Genomic DNA, 19669 nt, shown 5'->3' on the forward strand with positions numbered 1-19669 from the left:
CTCACCTGTGACACCTTACTACAGGGAGCTGAGGAGCAGCTTCCTTGGGCCGCCTTCCTTCTCCTCCTCCTCCTCCCCTCCTCCCCAACAAAGACAGCAGGCCAAGGACAGAAATAGATCTTTAATGAACTATACAAAAAATCACCTGGTGGTTCCTGCTCCCTGGAGGCTCCTCCTCCTCACCAGTCCCAGAGGGCTCAGCAGAAGAGGTGCAAGACTTTGCGGAAGAAGTTCCTGAACTCGGCGTTGAACACGGTGTAAATGATGGGGTTGAGAGCACTGTTGACATAGCCCAGCCAAGTGACAGTGCTGGTGACTTGAGTGGGGATGGCACAGGACTTGCAGAGAGCCCTGGTAATGTGCACCACAAAGAAAGGTGTCCAGCAGAAGAGGAAAGCACCTGCCAGGGCAGTAAAGAGAGAAGGTGATGGGAACATTCAAAAGGGTTTAGTTTAATGAAGCTCGGGCCAAACAAGACAGAGGCAGCTCAGAGTGCTCAGGGAACAGGCAGCAGCTGTGTTGACATGTGGAGCTGGGCCTATGCCCAGACAAAAAATTGGGATGTCTTTCCTGTCACAAATATTGATGAAAAGTCTAAAGTTAGTCTCACTTTGGCTTTGAATGTAAGATACTGGCAGTCAAAGGTTTGCCTTGAAGGAAACTTGGTTATCAACTACATGCATTCTCTCCCAGGGGTGGGAGTTGTTGGCACTGCTCTGGCACTCCGGATCCACACAGGTCCCTGCCCTGCGTGGGACAAGGTGGCACATTTCCCACCCTGCCCAGCCCTTCCCTGCGGATACTCACCGACGACGACCGGCAGCACCCGCATGGCCTTGCGCTCCCGGCCGTTGATCTTGGCCCGCTTCCGCCCGTGCCCCGGGTGTGGATACCTGAGGTGTGGGTAGGACACAGTCTGGATCCCATTGCTCATCCCACAGTCCCCAGGGAGGCCAGTGAGGCTGTAGGGGCTGCACTCCGGCGGCCCCAGCCGGCTCTGCTCCCTCTCCAGGAAGGTCGGGGGGTGGTACAGCTTCCTGTTGGCCCCATAGATGCAGCCCCTCAGCTTGGCCTTCCTGGCCTCTTCCCAGCGCTTGAGTCCTTGGAACATGCCGCAGTACAGCACCAGCATGACGGGGCACGGGATGAAGAAGGAGCAGATGGAGGAGTACACGATGTAGTTGTCATCCTCCAGCTGGCACAGGCTGGGGTCCCGGTTTGGGACGTTGTTGAGGCCAAATATGACAGGAGATGCTACAGCAAAGGCGAATATCCAGGTGGTGGATATCAGGATCAGCTGCCGCAGGTCGATCTGTCGCCGGTTGTAGTTGAGCGGGACTTGAACGGCGATGAACCTGCCAACGCAGCCCCGGGTGAGCCAGGCCTGGCTGGGGGTGGCACTGCCCGTGAGGGGACTGAGAGGCCCCAGAGCTCTTTGTCCCTGTCCTTCCCCCCCAGGTATTTACATAGCCAAGGCATGGGCTACAACCAGAGCACCCGAGGGGCAGCTCTGCTTCCCCACACAGCGGTGCTTTCAGCATGGCCACCCCTGATGGGACACAAAGCTTGGGATGGAGGATGGTAGGGCAGAGCACCCCCACTTAGGGGAGGGCAGGATCCTCCCACCATGGGAGCCTGGCAAGGGTGTATGGAAGCGGCGTGATGCCCAGGCACAGCCAGAGCAGGCAGGCACTCACCGGTCCACGCTGATCGCACACAGGTTGAAGATGGACGCCGTGCACAGCATCACGTCCATGGTCATCAGGGCATCACACAGCACCGTGCTCAGGGACCACACACCTCCCTGGAACTGGAAAGATCCCAGGGTCAGCAGATGCCTTTAAAGTGACAGGGAACACCTCCGTGCCTGGGTGCCTCAGCCACTCCCACTTCCTCCAGACAAGCAGCCTAAGGCCGAGCGCTCCTCCCGTGGCACGATGCTCCCGGCACGGCAGTGGCACACAGGAGTCAGCCCCGTACACGAGCTCACAGCCTGCCCAGGGCTGGCAGGAGAACTGAGCCCACAGAGCGTCAGCACAGCCAGGTGAGTTGTGCTGGGCAGAGCAGTGGACACAGGATGGCCCCCACTGCCTTGGGTGAGTGCAGGAGCCCCCACCCTCCTCACACCCCCAGAGCCTCCCCAGCACCACGGTCGCTGCACAGCACCACTGGCTCGGTCCCTGAGGCAGCAAGTGGCAGAGCACAAAGTTCCTCTTCCACTTTCAGGTCCCCACAGCTCCAATGTCCTGTTTGCAGACAATGTGAACTGTTTCCCTTTGTTAACACAACTGTTCTGTCCTGGCAGGCAAAGCACAAGTCCAGCCCATGGAGACCAGGGTCAGGCAGTGAGATAGAATCTCTGGCTCTCCCTGCACAGTCCCAGTGCCAGGGCAGAGCAGCAGTGACCAGTGCTGTCACAGCTCCAGACGACTGGAAGTGTTGATTGCCATGCTTTGTGATTTTCAGCTTGGTCATCTTGGCCAGGGGCACAGCTCTGCACAGCCCCTGGCAGAGGACAGGCAGCAGGACAGGCAGCAGGACAGCAGTGGCTGATGCTGGTACAGACAGAGACTACTTGCAGCAGTTTGTTCCAAGCGAACGCTCATCTCACCCAGGTACAAATCCAGCCTGTTGGTTTAGCATTAAAGCACTTTTTAGGCTGATACAGAAACACAGCCCCTCAGTCCCATTCCTGTGCCATTATTCCAGTGAGCTCCTTCTGCACAGGCAGAGTCCTGTCTGTGTGCCCACACCTGCACAGGTAACCAGGAGGCTCCATGGGCTGTTCCCATTAGAGCAGCAGGGAATTTTCCTCCCGGTTTGTGCCTGTCAGGAAAACTCCACCATCCTTTGGGTCCCTCTGCAGGGAGAGGTTCACTTAAGAACCAAACACACTGCACAGATAAGTGTGATTTTAGCTGGGAAACAAAGCGTTCAGTAGCAATGGCCCCTTGTCATGCAAACTATCAAACACTCTCTATTTGCTCTTATTAGAACATAAATGATAAATATCACTATAGTATATATTGCTACATGTAATATATTTAATTTACTATATATGTTTACCTATAAGTAATGTGCATCATCTAAGATGTATAATTTACTATATATTTTTATCTATAGGAAATGCACTACATAACAATAATTTTTGTATCTATACATATAAATCCCAGGGACTTATTCCTCTGTAGCAGCAGTCAGGCAGTGCTCGTGGGGTGTAGTGTTGCTGCCCTCGTGCAGGGTTCAGGAAGCAGGTATGGATTTGCTCCTGTACAGGTGCTAAACAGGAGGTTCTGGTTTCATTCATCCCAGCACAGAGCAGAGCCATGTGGGGAACACACTCCACGGAACAATGGGAAGGTGCCAAAACCCCTGCCCCTGCCAGGAGCAGGGCAGGCAGCTCTGTGGGGATTAATACCAGGCAGTGGTGATGTCAGGCCCAGGATTACGATTAGAGGAGCTGTAAAGCCAAAGGAGACTCTGAAGTAGCTGTCTGGCTATTTTTGTACAGCATCTCCTTGAGATACCTCCAGGGGAGGGCTGGAGTGAGACCTGAATGCTTCATTCAGCCTCTTCTCCAGCACAGAGCAGCCACCCCAAACTGAATTTGGAACCTGAATCATCAAAACCCAAATTTTTGCCGAGCTTACTGGGATCCTGACAAGTTCGGTTCAGCTTATGAGAGAGAAAATTTGATTTTGGGCTACAGTTTTCCAAACCTGTTTTTGATTTGGGGGAACTAATTGATTCTGAAAAGGACAAGAGCTCTCAGGCTGCAGCACCTTCAGAGGATGTGACATTCGAGTTGGGTACCTGGAAAATGCTACAAACCCTTCCCTTTCTCCACCAATCCCCAAGACTCTGGCTTTGGGGAAGGTGCTGGGAGAGAACTTTCCACTACATGGTGTTTGCCACCTGCCCACCTTACAAAACGTGCCAAGGACCCCTCAGAAGGGAGAGTGACTTTGGATTAGAGGCTTTGCTGGGCCATGTGATTAAGGGGTACATAATGACAGGAGACTGCAGCAGATTAGCCCATCCAGGTACACAGTGTAAAGCTTTAGGGATCACACACAGCACGAACTGCCTTTAGGAAGTGCTCCAGAGCAGCTCCACCTTCAGTGGCTCTTGGGGTTCTCCCCTTTTCTGGAATACAAAGAAGTTATGGAGAAGATTTTATAGGATGGTGGATGGCAGGAGGCAGACTTGGCTTCTCAAACACCCTTGCAGCTGCCTTCCTAGTCGGCCCATTTTGGTATCCATATTCCTAAGCTCAGCTGATTGGTAAGGAAAAATCTGCCTTCTGAACTGGCCTGATGCCAGAAGAGCTCTTACACCTCCAGTGCTCCTGAGGCCGTGAGCCAGGACAGGGCCAAAGGTTCTGGTTGTATTTCCTGTGATACCAACTCTTGTCTCAGTCCTGCCACACGCAGGGAACAGCAGGAGCCCGAAAGGGAATTAGGAGATGTCCAGCTGGACTTTGAACAAGCCTCTGTCTCAGCTCAGCCATGGCTCAAGGGCATGGCATGGACTGAGAACGCTGTGGCACCAACTGGAAGAGGAATAATCCTTGCCAGTGGGCACAGTCCAGCATCAGAGCCAAAGAATTGTCCCCGTGCCCCCAGACGCTGACACGGAGCCTTTTGTCATGAGCTGTGACATCTGCAGCATTCCCCAGAAGATACGACCCAGCCTGCAAGGGGAGAGGGAGGGGAGGGAATAGGAACAAGACAAAGGTGCCTCATGTCTGCTCTAATGCCCTTTCTTGACCTAAATTGTTGAGGTCAAGGTTTTTCAGACATGAGGAGCAAGTCTGATCATCCACCTGAGATATTATGGGGGCCTGAAATTCCAGGACACATCTCCCAGTTACTGGTGCCTGAAAATAAACCCCTGAGTGCTGATTTGTAACTGCTGGCCTGTCTCACCTCCCCAGTATTTTGTGTGGCTCAGACATTAGCCAGGTGCAGAAGAACATCTATTTCCACTAAAGCTCTAAGATTCCAGGAAAGACTAATCCTGAATCCTGCTGCAAACAGGCTGACGTGCATTCATAGAGAGCCACGGGAAATTTGGAGAGGATAAAAGTCTGGTGTCTCATCAGAACACCTGCATCATTAGGCACTCATAAGAAAGTGCAAGAAAAGAGATCTTTTGATGCCATACCACTGGAAGTTTTAGGCAGAGCAGCATCACCCTCACCAGGAAGACAGCTCGTGTCATTTGTCCTGGCTGCTCCACCGCTGTGCCCGCTGGGAAACACTCATCTTCCCTGACCTGGAGAAGGAGCCAGGTGAACATGCAAATCTGCTAAAACTGTTTCCTCTTTTCCGTAATCACTTACACGGATCTTAGTGGCAAAGATGTTTACATAACCAGCACCCTCAGCTCCTGCCAGAGGCTTCCTGGCTCAGGCCTGGCTCAGCTCCGGCACTCGGGGATTAGGAGAGAGCTGCTCAGAGGAGCACAGCAGGCACAGGGACAGGCACAGGGACAGGGACAGGTACAGGGACAGGCACAGGGACAGGCACAGGGACAGGCATAGGGACAGGGACAGGTACAGGAGTGCTCCACAGCACAGTCCAGCTGGGGAAGTGGTCCTGGTACCTGCCCTAATTGCTGAGATGCCTCTGCTTACTGAGGATGGTATAAACTGCTGCTGTGGCTCCTGCCAGTGTCACAGAGTCTTTGGGACTCCAGCCATTGTCACAGTTCTTGGGCAGAGAGAGGAAGCAGTTACACACCAGGCCAAGCCTTTGGGGCTATGCAGCTCCTTCCCAAAACCACCCAGAGCCTGGTGATATCCTGGGTACCTCCACAGCACCTGTAGCTCTGCTTCCTCAGGTAACCCCTGTTTCAGTGCTACCAACTCTCCAGGCACATTCTAGTATCTTCTTCTGGCCTCTCTTCACATATAGGCGGAACTTGGTTCCTCAGGAATTACTGTGGATGCCTGGAAGTGCCCCAGGCCTGCTCAGCTACAAAAGTATCTGAGAAGAATGGTAAAGAATGTGCCTTTCTAACCAGAAAAACTGAGGTAACAAAGGAAAAGCAAATCCACCAAAACCAATGGCACAGTGGAAAAAGAGGGCATCTAAGGCTTCTCTTCTTCACTGGTTCTTCTCATGGTCCCCTGATGAACCTGTCACTCCATAATACCTGTTCCAGAGAGGTCACAATGTCCTGCAAAATCCTAGGACCAGGCAGAGACCATCCTAAGCCCTAATCCACAGCCTGCCTTGCCTAAGGATGCTCAGCATGGCATGGGAGAGAGGGGAGATGTTCTCCCACGACTGGGAAAAAGGTCCACACCACCAGCTACCACAGGAGTGGGTGGAAACACCTCGTATTTTGCCCTGTGGATGTTTTCATCCACTTGAGCAGGGAAGAGCCCCCAGCTGGTACTAACGGGCAGGTTCCAGGGAGCCCCCTCACCCACCCAACAAAATCCCCCACAAGCACAAGGCTTTACCCATCCCTGGCAGTAATCATTTATCTCCCTGTTACAGAGAGAACCACTCAGCCTCAGGAGCTGCTGGCCCGGCCCGGGGCAGACGCCCCGGTGCACCTCCACTCGGGGCATCTCCACTCGGTGTGTTCGCGGCTCGGAGGGCAGGGCAGCCCCGGGACCCGCCCGTGGCCCCGGTGGCACTCGCAGGTAAGAGCCGCGGTGCTCCGAACGCCACACGAGCATCGCGGGGCGCAGGGGCTGTCCCGAGGGCGCTGGCACTCCCGGACCGGCGGGATGGAGGTGGGGAACAAGCCCGGGAAGCGGCTCTGCCCCTCGGTGCTTGGGCTCTCGCCCATCCCACCGCGCAGCCCCGTAACCTTCAGGCTCCGCGGGCGCACAAGCCACAGCCCCCCGTCCTCCCGGGGACCCCCGGGCAGCCTCACCTCGGAGTAGACGTAGAGGGGCAGGACGAGGAGGGCGAGCAGCAGGTCTGCCACGGCGAGGCTGACGATGAAGTAGTTGGTGGTGGTCTTGAGCGCCCGCTCGGTGCACACGCTCAGACAGACCAGCCCGTTGCCGCCGACGATGAGGAGGATGAGGAGGATGCCGAGCACCAGCGCGGCGATGCTGTGGCCGGCGGCGGGCGGGGGTCCGGCCGTGCCGTTGCCCATGGCCCCGCGGCGCTGCCCCCGCAGCCCGGGGAGCCGGGCCGGCCGCCGGGAGTGCCCGCCGAGCCGCGGGAGGAGCCTCCGCCGCCGCCCCGCCCGGCCCGGCCCGGCCCCGCGGGGACAACTGGGTCACCAAGCGGCTTAGGGGGCGCCGGGGGAGGGGGGCAGGCTCCCGGTGTCCCGGCTCCCCGTGTCCCGGTGTCCCGTCCCCCGCCGCGCCCCCGGGAGCTCTCACCGCGGTCTCGCAGGGTGGTGTTCTCTGAAGCACTGTGAGAGGAAAGACTTGGAATTATTACAGGTTGGGCAGATAACTGGGAAATTGTATGCCGAGGTATGTGCAGAACCTGGTAATGTTTAAGTGTTTATAATTAACCTGAGTGAGGGTCCAGAGAGTCCATAGCTAAATTACTGCCAAGACAGGATCCTGTGAGCACCTTGGAGCACAGAGTAAGGATTCAAAGTGGTCTTGATAAGCTGGAGAAACTGGCAAATGCAGGATGCAACTCCAAAGGAATTTTGTGCCTTACCTGTGCTTGGGCAGTAATAATCAACTGCAGAAATGCAGGATTGAGGAAGAAAGCAGACAGGCAGCAAGTGTGGGAGCAAAGGGAGGGTGGCAGCTGGACACAAGGGCTGGGGTGTTTCATTGCTGAAAATGAGAGAAAAATGCTGTTTGAGGGGTACCTGTGCACCTGCAGGGTCAGGCAGGAAAGACAAGGGAGCTGTGACCCCTCATTTCTAGCCCAGATTGCTTGGGAGATGTGGGACCTGATCCAGACTCTGTGGGCATCTGTCCAGCTGTGCCACCAAGCCTCAGCCCAGATGTTAATGCCAGGAAAGCATTCAGATCAGCCTGGGCTCCGTGGAAGGCACTGGGAAGAGAAGGCATAGCAAGAAAGGGACGTTTACACTCCATGGAGGGGGGAAATTGTATTATTGGAAGCTTTTTATAAGACAAGGAGCTTCTAAAATGTATTTATAGGGTGCAGCTCTCGGAATTTCATCCAAACTATTGAGACCTGTGGGACAAATCCTATCTCCAACTGCCACCCTTGTTCCCCCCAGTTCCCCACTCCTTTTTGGAAAAGGCCGTGGTTACCCTCAGCAGGTGCAGCATGGAAAGGCCAGAGCCCAGGTTTCAGCCATGGGACACCGATCCAAGTCCTTCCCTTGGAGTGGATTAACAGCAGCAGCTCCACACAGTCTGTTCTGCCCAACAGCCACAGCTCCACAATTCCATACAGGAGGAGGAGAAAATCCCCTTGGTTTAAGCACTTTGCTGACAGTCTGGCTTGCCAAGTTCTGTCTCCAGAGGTGTGGCTTCCAGCCCTGTTCTAAGGCTGTAAGAATGCCATTCCTTTAGTAGCTAGGGAGCTGTGTCACCCCTCTCTCCCATCCCAGGGTAGGTTTGCCATCCTCACACTGACCCAAATACCCATGGATTTGTCTGTTCATCTCCCTCTTCCAGTGTGCAGAGAGAGGAGAGACACTTCCACCTGCTCTGAGTGGGCCCCAAACTCCTACCAGCACTGGAGTGGGTACTCATGTGCCTGTCTCTGCATTCCTTTGGGAATGGTTTGTCTTGGACTCAGGTGGCCACAAGTGTGGCTGCACATCCATCACATCAGGAGCTCTTTTGTGGGACCTCATTTGCTGGGAACTTCAGACAAGGCAGATGGTTTCCATCACCTGGTCACAGCTTTTCCCAACCGTGGTTGGTCCCTAAAACCTGACTCCTGGCACAGCTTTCCCTCAGCAAGGAGCTGGGACAGCAGGATCACTTTTGTTAGAGCCCTTTTTATTCTGAGAAATCAACTCAAATTAGTCCAAGGAGGCCCTGAAGTGCATTAATGAAACTGTGTGGACAGAATACTGTTAATTTATTTATGTTTAAACTACCTGAGCAGCCAAGAGAGCAAGATTGAAGTGTGACTGCTGCCCTGCCTTCCCACAGGGATTAATGCCATTTATCTAATCCCCTTCAACAGTTAATTTACTTTCATTATCTCTATTTTTCCTGTGGTTTAGTGCTGAATGACTCTTGATTCTCAGTATGGAAGCCCATATTCCAGACTAACAGGGCCTTAATCCTAGACTAGTTTAATCCTGGCGTGGATTAAACTAATGTGAAATAAGGCTTTTGACTTCCAAAAACGAGCAGCCATGCAAAGCACTAATTAGGACAGTGCTTCCATGGCAAACAGGCTGCAGACATTAGACACAATTCCTTTCTTGGATCAGAGCTGCCCTCCTTGCAGAGGAGAAGGAAGGTCTCTCACACATCCACATATTGGAAGAGGTTGTCACTGCAAGGAAAGCTGCAGGAGGCAGAGGACAGTCACCCTCGTGGAAAGCCAGAGGAATCATGTCAAAGTGAGGACTGGGAATGCTTAGAGCACCTTTGGAGAGGCTCTGGTGTGGTTGGTGCTTTGTAACAACCCTTCTTTGCTTGGCTGCACATCCTGCGGTGTCCTGGTTCCCCACCCCGCCGTGAGGGCTCCGGGCAGGAGGTGGAGGGGCTGGGGAAGCCACCACGGCTGCTCCTTGCGTCAGGAAAATGGCAGCGCCGGGAAAACACCCCGACCAACAAAGGAGTGACACATCTGCCTGGTCTGGGGGTTTGGACTGTTTGTAAGAGAAGCTCAGGGAGATGAGCAGCGTGGTTTGTGGCTGTGGTGGAGCTGGTCCCCTGCCAGGGAGCCCAGAGGGGTCCCCCAGACACTTTCCCAGGATGAATTAATTGAGGATTTGATTCCCAGCCAGTTCAAAGGATCAGGAAGGTGGCAAAGTGAGGTATCTGTCAGAGTCTCCAAAAGGAGATGGAGCTTTTATCAACATATTTTCTCACATCTGAGACACTGAATGTTTAAATAGAAAAGGGGAACAATGTGGCTGCCAAAGTTTCAGCACAAATGTGCCAAACTCGGCTGATGAATAGTGCCCTGATAGCCGGGAGCAGCATTCCCGGCTGTCTTCAGGTTCAGGACAAAGGGAGGAAAACAAAGAGCTCTTAAAGCCGATCGTGTTCCTTTGATTTGCCGTATTGACAAGGGCAATTCTCTGTGAGAGTCTCCTCGGCAGCAAAGCCGCCCAGCTTTCCAATCTCCTGTAATGCATTTCCCAGAAAAGAGGCAGGGGCAGCATCCTGCTTCAGGTGAGGCTTTGCAGGAGAGGGAGGAGGATGGCACAGCTCTCTGGGCTCTCTGGGCTCTCCGGGCTGCCCAGGCTCTGCCAGTCCCCCTGTGAGAAGCTGCAGGGATTTATGTACACACTGAGTGGGTCTGTTGACATTTACCTTTCTGATAAGTTATGATAAATCCCTGTAAGATGTAAAAACTAATGCTAGTGGTTAGCTGGGGGGATGGAACTATGGAGAAAATGCCTGGATTTTCCATCTTTGCTTGGAGCCAAAACTAGGTGTTTTTGTGGATGCCACGTTTCAGCTTAACCCCATCACTGATCTCACACAAGAGTAACCAGGTGATATACAAGGGATACAAGGGTTTGTGGCACAAGGCAGATCAAATAACATAGTTCAAAAGCCCCTACCGGTTTTAAAACGTCAGTGAGTTTATTTAAGTCACTTGTCAGGGAAAACCTCCTGGGCAGGGGGAGAAGTGGAAGGCAACACAGGCAGGGGAAGGCAACACAGGCAGGGAAAGGCAACACAGGCAGGGAAAGGCAACACAGGCAGGGAAAGGCATGCCTGGGAGCAGCAAGCACCTGTAAATGCAGCTCCCTCCACCCTCCCCTTGACAAAGCCTGTTCCTGTTCCCTGGAAGGGGTGCCCTTTCAGAAAAAGCCCCTTCCTGCTCCCCTGGACGTCCTCGCAGGTCCCTGGCACAGCCCAGGGGGGGATGCAGCCGAAGCAGCCGCAGCAGCTGTGCCAGGAGCTGCTGTGCTCAGTGCTGGCATGGCACACCTGGCACAGCTGGGTGCCGTTCTTCTCATTCCAATGAATTCCCTGAAGTGCTTTCCCCTCTTCCCCAGACACAGCAAACAGCTGGAGGCCGGGATTGCAGGGGAGTTCTGTGTGCAGGGACAGAGCAGCTGCCAGCTGGGCTGGGAGCAGTGCTGGGCCAGGAGGGCAAGGATGGCCAGAGCAGCCCTGGGAGGAAGCCACCCAGTCCTGTCCCACCGTGTCCCTGCAGTGGGATGGGTTGTTCCACCTGTGCAGCCACCCTGGGGACACTGCCTGGGGGCAAGCAGGGTGCTCCCACTTGGGCAGCGCTCAGGGAGGTTGGGAGGGAGTTCCAAAGAGTGTAAAGGTCAGCAAGTGCTTGATGGGGGCAGCAGCTCATCTTTAAAAGGCTCTTTGGTCTTCTGTCCTTGGCCTGAGATGATGGTGCCAGTCATGGAGGTAACCAGAGTGTCCAGCACTTTCCCTCCTGATTTCAGAGCAAGTGGGCACACTCCAGGTGTGTCCCATGACCATACAGGACTGTGATTTTCCTCTTCCTTCTCCCAAGCCCACCTACAGCTGCCTTGCTCACCCCTTGCTGCCGTCCTGCTCTTCCCCCTTGCAGCCAAAATCACAAAATCAGGTGGTAAAGATTAAAACCACTCCTGAAAGCATCCTGTGCAAGAAAGGAGCATTTAGAAGGCTAAATCCTCCAATCCCCTTATTCCAATTAGGGTCCTTTCTCTTACAGAGCTGGGAGTGATGCAAGGAAATGTCTCCAAGCCGCTCCCCGCTGGCAGCAGCGTCACCGTCAGCTCAGGGCCTGGGCAGGGCTCACCTGCAGACACACAGAGACAACCCCATGCCCACATGGCCTCACACAGGTATGGCAAGGAGGGGAAAAGGGAATGGGGGAGGTAGAAGTTCCTGAACAGCCCCTAAGCTGATTAAAGGGTATTTTACGTAGGCAGGGTTTAGCTGTGCAGCTCCTCGCACCACCTGACCTCAATAAACTTCCCCTGCCATGGGCTGGGGCTGCCACTGGATGGGGCACAGCCTGTACTGGGCTCCTCAAAGGCTGGCTGCCCCTGGACAGCTTCCTCAGGACTGGGGACACCACTGCTGGATGTGGGGGGGATGAGATGGTCCCTCCCCAGTCTCCTCAGCCCAGCTTGGCCCTTGTGCTCTTTGCCATTCCAAAGCCACAGACCTCAGGGAGCCGTGCAGAGGCTGTAGGAGCATTTGGGGATGTGGTGTCTCCATGAAGAAGAGCAGCTCCAGCAGATCCTGGGGCCTGGACTGTGGATAGGCTGGCAAGGATTGGACAAACCTTGTAAGGGCTGCCCTGGATAAACAGCAACCTCAAAGGCTGGGTGGGCTTTCCTGCTCCAAGGCAGGAGCAACAATGTCCACGTGACAATAGCAACATTTATCTAACCTATTCTTGTGAGTGCAGCCACAGTGCTCCTCCAGTCAGAGGTCTTTTTAGATCTCCTGTACTGATTTCTTAGGAGTGTGAATGGGAATTTCTTCCTTTCAGAACTTGGACTTACCCTGCAAAGCTCCGAGTGCTGATTTTGGAGAGTCTGTCTGCATCCTCCCTGTGGTGTGGGTCAGGATATGCAGCTTTGTGATGAAACCCTCTCTTTTCCAAAGTGCAGTTTTCTGTCTTTACCTCCACCACAGAAAAAGGTACTCTCTTAAATATTGCAAAGTTTGGGACTAAAACATTTACTCTGGTCCTGAGATGCTGCATTTCACACTGTAGGTTTGGTGAGCCCTCCTGCTGTAAAGAGGGGGAAAAAGGCCTTCCTCAGTTCCACTCTCAGCTTGGATTCCTTTGGGACAGGTCACCTTGGGAGCAGGAACCAGAGCTTGGGTGTTGCAGGGGGGTGGCCCCTCTGTTTCATAATGTCTGCTCTCTGCTGCTCACGAGGGTGTCCCCAGCCATCAGCGTGGTGCTGGGAATAGCCCTGGCACCCGTGGCAGCTGGATTTACTTAATGCATGCCACCACAGGGCTCTGCACCCTGTGGTGCATGTCAGTTGGTGTCACCTTAAGCACAGGTGACTGCACAGAGATCCTGGTGGCTTTACAGCTGGCAGTGTCCTCAGGGCAGCTCAGGGGTGGCCCCATGGCCATCACACGTCCTTTCTCCATCCTGTCCCGGAGCGTCTCTCGCTGCCCTCTCCAAGGAGTGTGGATGCACACTCAGCACTCCTCACTTTGCTCCAGCCCCTTAGAGCAGTGTTTTGTCCCATGGGCTGGTGGTGGCTGGGATCAGTGCAGCCCTGACTTCCTGAGGCTGCAGGTGGGACAGCAGTGCAGGAGCAGGGCCCAGGTGAGGCCAGCAATTCCCTGTATCATTCCTAGAGCCAGTGCTGAGGAGCTTTTCTCTGCAGTGATACTGCAGAGATGGTGGGTTACATTCCATCAGTACGTGGGTGATTTAATCCTGCTTTGTACCTGCTGGAGGCAGGCGAGGGGAATCTCCACTCCCACTTGGAACATTCTCACAAGTGGAGAATGGGAGCAGCAAGGTGCGGATTCCCAAAGCTCCAATCAGTCAATATTGCCGAGCAGGATCCTTTATCACTCCTGTTTCCAGAATGTCTCCTGATGAGTGTTTGGTGCTAATTCCGATTAAGGAAAATCAGATGTTGTTTCAGGACTGGGGATTTGGTTTGGGCTCTGGTTTATTCATGTATGAGTTTCAGCTTGCAAATGCTTTTGAGTTCCCCTCATGGCCCTGAATTTCCTCATCAGGGTCTCAGAACCTGCATTTGAGTTCGAGCCCATGGTTGGCACCTGCAGTAATTGCAGCAGTGCTGGGCATGGCTGCACAGTTTTCTACCCCACCACCTTTTTCACTCTGCCAGTGCTGCTGGAGGCAAACCCCATTTTTTGTGCGAAGTAGGTAAATCAGGTTTCTTAGAGCACGTTCTTCCAGTCCCCAGCAGCTTTTACTGTCCTATTATTCACCCTCTGCTGCCATCGTGGGGCCACTTTGTCATTCCGACCTCTTCTCTGTCCTCTCATCCAGACTCTCACGGCAAACTGAGCTTCCCCAGAGCTCGGGGGCATTTCAGACCCATTGAGGTTATTTGCAAAGGAAGGGAAATCACATTAGTAATTTTTAGTTCCCTACATGTTGTTCAGCCTTTATAAACCTTCTTTCTTCCTTGCCTTGCTCCTCCATGGGTTTCCTCAGCTGTGGGTGTTTGGCAACACCAGGAGCCCAGGTTGAAGTGCCACCACCATTCCCATGTCACCTTTACCTGCAGCATTTGAGACGAACCAGCTCCAACCCCCAGCAATGGCAGGGAATATATTCAGGATGTTTTCCATGTGTGTTTATGTATGCTGCTTTTTTAGAAGCTGTGACAGAATCTGTTCTCAGCACACCTTTCCCAGGTGAAACCACAGCTCAAAAGGTGTTGTCCCCTCATGCAAAAGTCAGCCCTGATCCTACTGAGCAGACAACAGTTGCCCTATAAAAGTGACATGTCATTCAGCCAAATCACTGGGGTACATACACATGGACTCACGACAGATCCTGGCAATTGCAAACACAGCCCAAGCCAGCATTAAAAGAGAAGAACAGGAGATTAAGCTCCTATCAAGAGGTAATTAAAGCTGGGAGATAATGATGACAATCACAGTGGATCAATTGGTACAGGGATGTTTGCCCAATAAACGACTGTCGTTAGAGACAAAAGCAGGAATTATTATCCATCAGCAGAAATAGTCCATGGAATTGCTGTGAATGACCCTGTCAGGTAATTAAAGGGGCATTCCAGCCCCACTGCATTGTTTGCTGTTAATCATGATTGCTCATATTCATAGCTTTACCCAAATAATTGCTCCTGATAAGGGCAGCACATTTATAGGGGTCCATGAGAGGAGCGGGCCAGTGGAGCATCGGCAGCGAGCCACAAGTGACCAGGGTTGGTGAGTCCTGCTGTGCTTCCCCCCTCTTTCAGCTTTGGGGGGTGGATTTCAGACATCTGAGACAAAAGTTATGCCCAGAAAGAGAAAAGACAAGTTGATCCACTGGATTAGTAGCCAGAAAGGTTTTGGAGCGGAGGGAAAGTCTGGAGCCAGGGATGGGATTTAAAATGGGCTCTTAAGCATGGTTCTCCCAGAGAAATGCCATCCCAGGGATAGCACAAGGAAGGCCACAATGCCGAGGTGAGATCCTGGGGGTCAAGGCATTGTGTGGCAGGTGCTGGACAGATGGAAGGACAGGCTCAGGATCTAGGTTCCCCTTCTCCAAGGGTGTTGAGCTCTGGGTTTGGTGGCTGTTCTCAGCTCCTCTGCAGGACTGTAGAGTCTGCCTAGTTTGGACTCCAATAAGAGACTGACCTTGGAAATGTCCTTGTTTTACTATTCCATCTTCTCAAAGCTGAATCAGGCAGGAAAACACAACATTAAAGCTCTAAGTGTATGTGAGATGAAGCTTGTGGCTCCTTCATCCTCTCACCTGTTTGCTCTGCAGCCACCATTAAATATTTGTGCTGTGGTTTACACTGAATGAATTTCTGGATAAATCCCCCTTCTTGTCCTTCCTCCTCCTACCTCTTCTCATCTTGCATCACCTCCAGAGCAGCAAATAGTCCCAGGAGGGTGGCTAGAAAGTGTTCAAGAATCTCTGACAGTCCTTTTGCATTCTTTGTACTGTCTAGTTTCAGAATAAAGTAAAAACCAAGTGGGAGAACTTTGATTTGGGGTTAGCAAGTGCTGCCTGAGAGACTGCAGGACAGTGAGGAAGGCAGGTTTCTTTGCAGGAGGAAGGCAGGTGTGTTATAAATTCCAGATACAGCTCCTGTGTGGTCCTTGGGGAAAGGTGAGCACCCTCTTACAGGCACATACACACCTCTGCAGGCACAAGGCAGAGCCTGGGAATACAGGGGGGAAGCATGCAGTGGCTTGGGATAAACAAAATGTACTTTTCTTTTTATTTCAGTAAGAAAACAAACTAGGGGGGTCTGCAGTGACTGAAAATGTTTTTTATTTCTTTTTCCTTCTTGAAAGATTAGAGGATAGGCAGATATGGGCACACACATGAGCTCTTCCCTTCCTCTGTGTGTGGATGGATTTTATTTGGCACATGACATATTTTTCACAGATGTCTCCAGCTGTTTATCTCTGCTGGCAGGAATTCCTGCCCACTTTAATGACCGTGGTGGTGTTTCTACTGCCCTGTCTGTATGAACTGCACCAGGCACACCCCAAGGGCACTTGTCCTGCTGCTCACAGAACCTTGTGCTTTATTTCAGGAGAGGACATGGTTTCCATGATGACAACTCTGTGGCAAGTCATTATTCCCATGATTGTCCTGTCCCACTTCTCAGCATCTCTGCCATCCCGGGAGAGGTGAGCGTTCCTTGGGACTCTTCTGCATTTTTCCCCGTGGTTTTTGTTCAAAGAGCCTGCTGGTTGTAAACCCAGCCTTTTATCTGCCTTCCTGAACTTGCATCTGCTTGGCTGTGGATTTTGGCTTCCCTACATTGATTTAGTTAAATGAGTGCAAATGTTGTAAAGATTTTTTTTATTGCTTGAGAATGGGAATGTTGATTTGGCTTAATGAAAGAGAAAATTCATGACCCCAAACAGAACGAAGTAAGTTAAAAAGTCACTTTGGAGTCTGTTTTCCTGCTATGTAGTTACACAGCCTGATAGAAGTGGAAGTTTATTTCCAATAGCCTGGTCCCATGGAAACATAGCCAGAAATAGCCAACACTGTAAGTTCACCAAGTTCACCAAAGGAGTCACTGGCAAGGGCTGGTCTTTGTCACCGCTGCCGTTATCTACCTGTTCCTCAGGTTTGTGCCTCTGGGTGTTTATTACTTCTCCAGCCTCTTGCCCTACTCTTTTGTGCTGAGCCAGCACTAACCTCACATTCTCACATCCTTGTGGCAAGGTGATTACGTCACTAAAAGCAAGTGCAGGTCGATTTTCTGTGTGATGGTTAACAAAGATATTTTTTAGACTCCGGTAAGGTTTTCCCTTTTTTTGGTGAAACTTTGCCAAAATAGCACAAATTCTTGCCTGTGTGTGTTTGGGACCCTCTTTCCTTGAGGGAGCAGTGTTTAATGCCCATTCTTGTCTGGTTTTAAGCCTCTCCTCCCTCTCAGTCCCCCCAGGACGGAGCGACATGCTGACGGGCTCTTCCACAGCGAGCTCAGCAAGATGAACGGCAACGCCTATGTGAGGCAGCTGGTCAAACACCTGGTGGGCCTCAGGGAGAGGTGAGCACCAGCCAAACCCACCCTGTGGGGCGAGGGAGTCTCCAGAGGGAGAGGGATCCCAGCACCGAGGGCTGCCAGGGGCTGAGCAGCCGCTGTCCGTGTTCCCCTGGCCCAGGTCCCAGCGGCACTCGGATGGGCTGTTCACCAGCGAGTACAGCAAGATGAGAGGGAACGCCCAGGTGCAGAAATTCATCCAAAACCTCATGGGCCGCAAGCGCAGGTGAGGGGAAACCCCTGGGAGCCCCCGTGCCCCCCATGGCTCTCACTGCCACACTGGGCCCCCTGTGAACCACGGCGGTGACACCACAGCAGCAGACACGGGGCACGTGCTGCTCTACAGCTGTGGTGCTTACACTGTTGTGGTTTGGGGGTTTTAATTATTCTTAATTTTCTTTAATGATTCTTAATTGTTATTTTAATTATTATTTATTTCCAGCTCTCCTGGCCCGGTCAACACAGATGTGCAGGAGAGAGAGGAAGAGAACAGCCCTGTAGAACTTTGCTTTCTCTGGTTGTACCAGAGCTTTCTGAACACCAGGTAGGTGGGACAGATTTGTTCCCTCTGTGGCCCTGAGCCCCATAGTACTGAAGCCAAAAGTTTTTATAAAGCCAAATGCTTTTATAAATGGCCCTAGAAAAGCCAGTTATTAAAAATTATAAGACCCATGGAAATGAAATAATATATTTTTCTAATCATAGAGTTGTTATCCTGGACTGCAGTAATTATTCATCCCATTAGGAAACCCAACCTAACAGTTAAAATGGAAAGAAAACCCTTGCTACCCTGTCAAACACACTCCCGAGGATCCTAGCACCTGGATATTGTCTTTTCCTAGTGACCAATCACTTTCACTTAGTCATGTTGCTCTTAAATCCCTAAAATTAGGAGGAATACACTGGCCCTTGGTACCTCTTGGCCGCAGTGGGGATGAAACCCCGCTGTGCCTTTGTGGGGTGCCTGGCTGCAGGCAGTCATGGTCCCTCTATCCTTGAATTTCACAAGGCAGCTTTGTCACACTTTCTGCAGTCCATGCTCCTAGGAATAAGGAACTCTCCCTCCTTTTTCCCTCCCTGCAGCCTCTCAGACAGAGATGCCTGGGAAGCTGCTGCCACCACCAGCCGGTACGTTTGCCCCATCTCTAAGCCTCTGGTTGCAGACATGAAGGAAGATACAGATGGTTCTGCCTGAAGGTGAAGGGAAAAAACCAGCCAAGGAGACAGCTTTGCATGTGTATGGCCTTGAAAATAAACAGGGAAGCTCTTGAATTTGCTTAGGAAAAACTCTTGAGATTGGCAAATAAATAAAAATAATTGCAGAAAGCAGCCAAAACCCGATGAAACCTCTTAGATTACCCAAAGTGAAATGTGTGTGGGTGTGAACTGCTGTCAGTAGATGGAGCCTGGGTGAAGCACGTCCCTTCCACTGTGTGTTGGCATCTGGCTGCCTGCTGCTGATCCCAAATAAAGATTGGTTAGCTGTGCCTGTGCCTTGGCTCCTCTTCGGGAAACTGGAAGAAGGGTGGTACCTTATCCTTGGAATGCAGGGTCTGGGGAGGAGCACTGTGCCGGGATCCCCCACACGAGGCACGTTGGGAGTGCCCACTGTCCAGCTGTGCACAGAGTCACAATCCATGGAGCAGGAACTCAGCCAGGTGTTAGATTCTGTGGCAAAGAAATGTTCTGAGAGCTACACAACAGAGATACTCACTGTAAACGTTGTTTCCGCTCCATTCTGCCCCTGGATTTGCTGACCCAGCTTTCTCAGAGCCACTAAAGACAGAGCTCCACGTGGAGGAATTTGTTCCCACCACTTAACGAGGTTTACATGCTGTTGACATGCAGATTCCCTCCTCTGATAAAACAGCCACTCCAGCTTTCCTGTAAAACCAACAGGTTCTGGAGAGCAGCTCTAAAATAAGGATCTTCAGCTGCAGTCCTGTGCCGAGTACAGCCCTGCTCAGCCCATCCTGAGCACTTTTCACCATCTATAATGTACCTGACACCTGCAAAGGAGCCCTTCCCACTCCAGTGCTCACCTAAGCACCATTCCCTTACTGAGGGGCTGAACAAACCTCGGCAGTTGTTTATTTTGGTCCATAGGAAGTCTCTGCTAGGAAAGATTCCTCTTGGAATACTTTTGGAAGGAGTGTTGACAGCCTGGATTCCATTGAGCCACTAACAGCCACTCGGCTGAGGTGCAGCAGATGACAGCCTTCTGAAATCAGCTGGGAATTTAAAAGAATCAGTGAGAGCAGAGGTCCCCTGGAAAGGGATTTTTGGAGGCAGCCCTACAAGGAGCCACTGCTGGCCACTGGTAGAAGGAGGTGTGTTTTCCCTACAAAGTTGCTGGGCAATTCCTGGGCTGCAGAGCCTCGTCCCTGTCGGGATCTACTCTGCT

The 19669-nt window shown here is 52.3% G+C and overlaps 3 protein-coding genes across 6 annotated transcripts in view; 2 read left to right on the forward strand and 1 right to left on the reverse strand.

The window, feature by feature from the left end:
* The window catches only part of LOC116787990 (deleted in malignant brain tumors 1 protein-like), a 499349-nt gene that overhangs the window by 127873 nt on the left and 351807 nt on the right, over positions 1 to 19669 (forward strand). The window lies entirely within an intron of this gene.
* Positions 103 to 7193, reverse strand: DRD4 (dopamine receptor D4). The gene is made up of 4 exons (XM_032691629.1): positions 6895 to 7193; positions 1698 to 1810; positions 808 to 1355; positions 103 to 400 (listed from the first exon to the last, which is right to left on the reverse strand). Exons 1-4 carry the CDS (start codon positions 7120 to 7122, stop codon positions 198 to 200), a joined length of 1092 nt encoding a protein of 363 aa, XP_032547520.1. The 5' UTR covers positions 7123 to 7193; the 3' UTR covers positions 103 to 197.
* On the forward strand, positions 1384 to 18485 carry SCT (secretin). Of its 4 annotated transcripts, XM_032690938.1 has the most exons (13): positions 1384 to 2044; positions 2467 to 2615; positions 5919 to 6037; positions 6510 to 6658; positions 11772 to 11904; positions 12561 to 12712; positions 13500 to 13639; positions 15808 to 15866; positions 16293 to 16396; positions 17158 to 17271; positions 17387 to 17491; positions 17708 to 17809; positions 18349 to 18485. In XM_032690938.1, the coding sequence occupies exons 1-13, from the start codon at positions 1938 to 1940 to the stop codon at positions 18458 to 18460; spliced, it is 1545 nt and encodes a 514-aa protein (XP_032546829.1). In that variant the 5' UTR covers positions 1384 to 1937; the 3' UTR covers positions 18461 to 18485. The 4 variants fall into 4 exon arrangements, with proteins under 4 accessions (XP_032546829.1, XP_032546830.1, XP_032546832.1 ...); XM_032690939.1 differs by lacking the exon at positions 5919 to 6037 and having other exon boundaries at positions 1948 to 2044; XM_032690941.1 differs by lacking the exons at positions 1384 to 2044; positions 2467 to 2615; positions 5919 to 6037; ... (1 more) ...; positions 11772 to 11904; positions 13500 to 13639 and having other exon boundaries at positions 12602 to 12712.

Source organism: Chiroxiphia lanceolata, chromosome 6 (assembly GCF_009829145.1).
Source record: "Chiroxiphia lanceolata isolate bChiLan1 chromosome 6, bChiLan1.pri, whole genome shotgun sequence".
In the NCBI taxonomy this organism is placed as follows: Eukaryota; Metazoa; Chordata; class Aves; order Passeriformes; family Pipridae; genus Chiroxiphia; species Chiroxiphia lanceolata.

What these genes read in the sequence shown, in the direction of transcription:
- SCT (XM_032690938.1), top strand. Translation starts at nt 1,938, where the DNA reads ATGCTCCCGGCACGGCAGTGGCACACAGGAGTCAGCCCCGTACACGAG. An exon ending in TACCTCCACCACAGAAAAAG is followed by an intron (nt 12,713 to 13,499) that starts GTACTCTCTTAA and finishes TGCTGGAGGCAG; the next exon opens with GCGAGGGGAATCTCCACTCC. An exon ending in TGTTTCCAGAATGTCTCCTG is followed by an intron (nt 13,640 to 15,807) that starts ATGAGTGTTTGG and finishes GTTTCTTTGCAG; the next exon opens with GAGGAAGGCAGGTGTGTTAT.
- DRD4 (XM_032691629.1), bottom strand. Translation starts at nt 7,122, where the DNA reads ATGGGCAACGGCACGGCCGGACCCCCGCCCGCCGCCGGCCACAGCATC. An exon ending in CCCTCTACGTCTACTCCGAG is followed by an intron (nt 1,811 to 6,894) that starts GTGAGGCTGCCC and finishes GGATCTTTCCAG; the next exon opens with TTCCAGGGAGGTGTGTGGTC. An exon ending in GGTGCTGCCGGTCGTCGTCG is followed by an intron (nt 401 to 807) that starts GTGAGTATCCGC and finishes CTGCCCTGGCAG; the next exon opens with GTGCTTTCCTCTTCTGCTGG.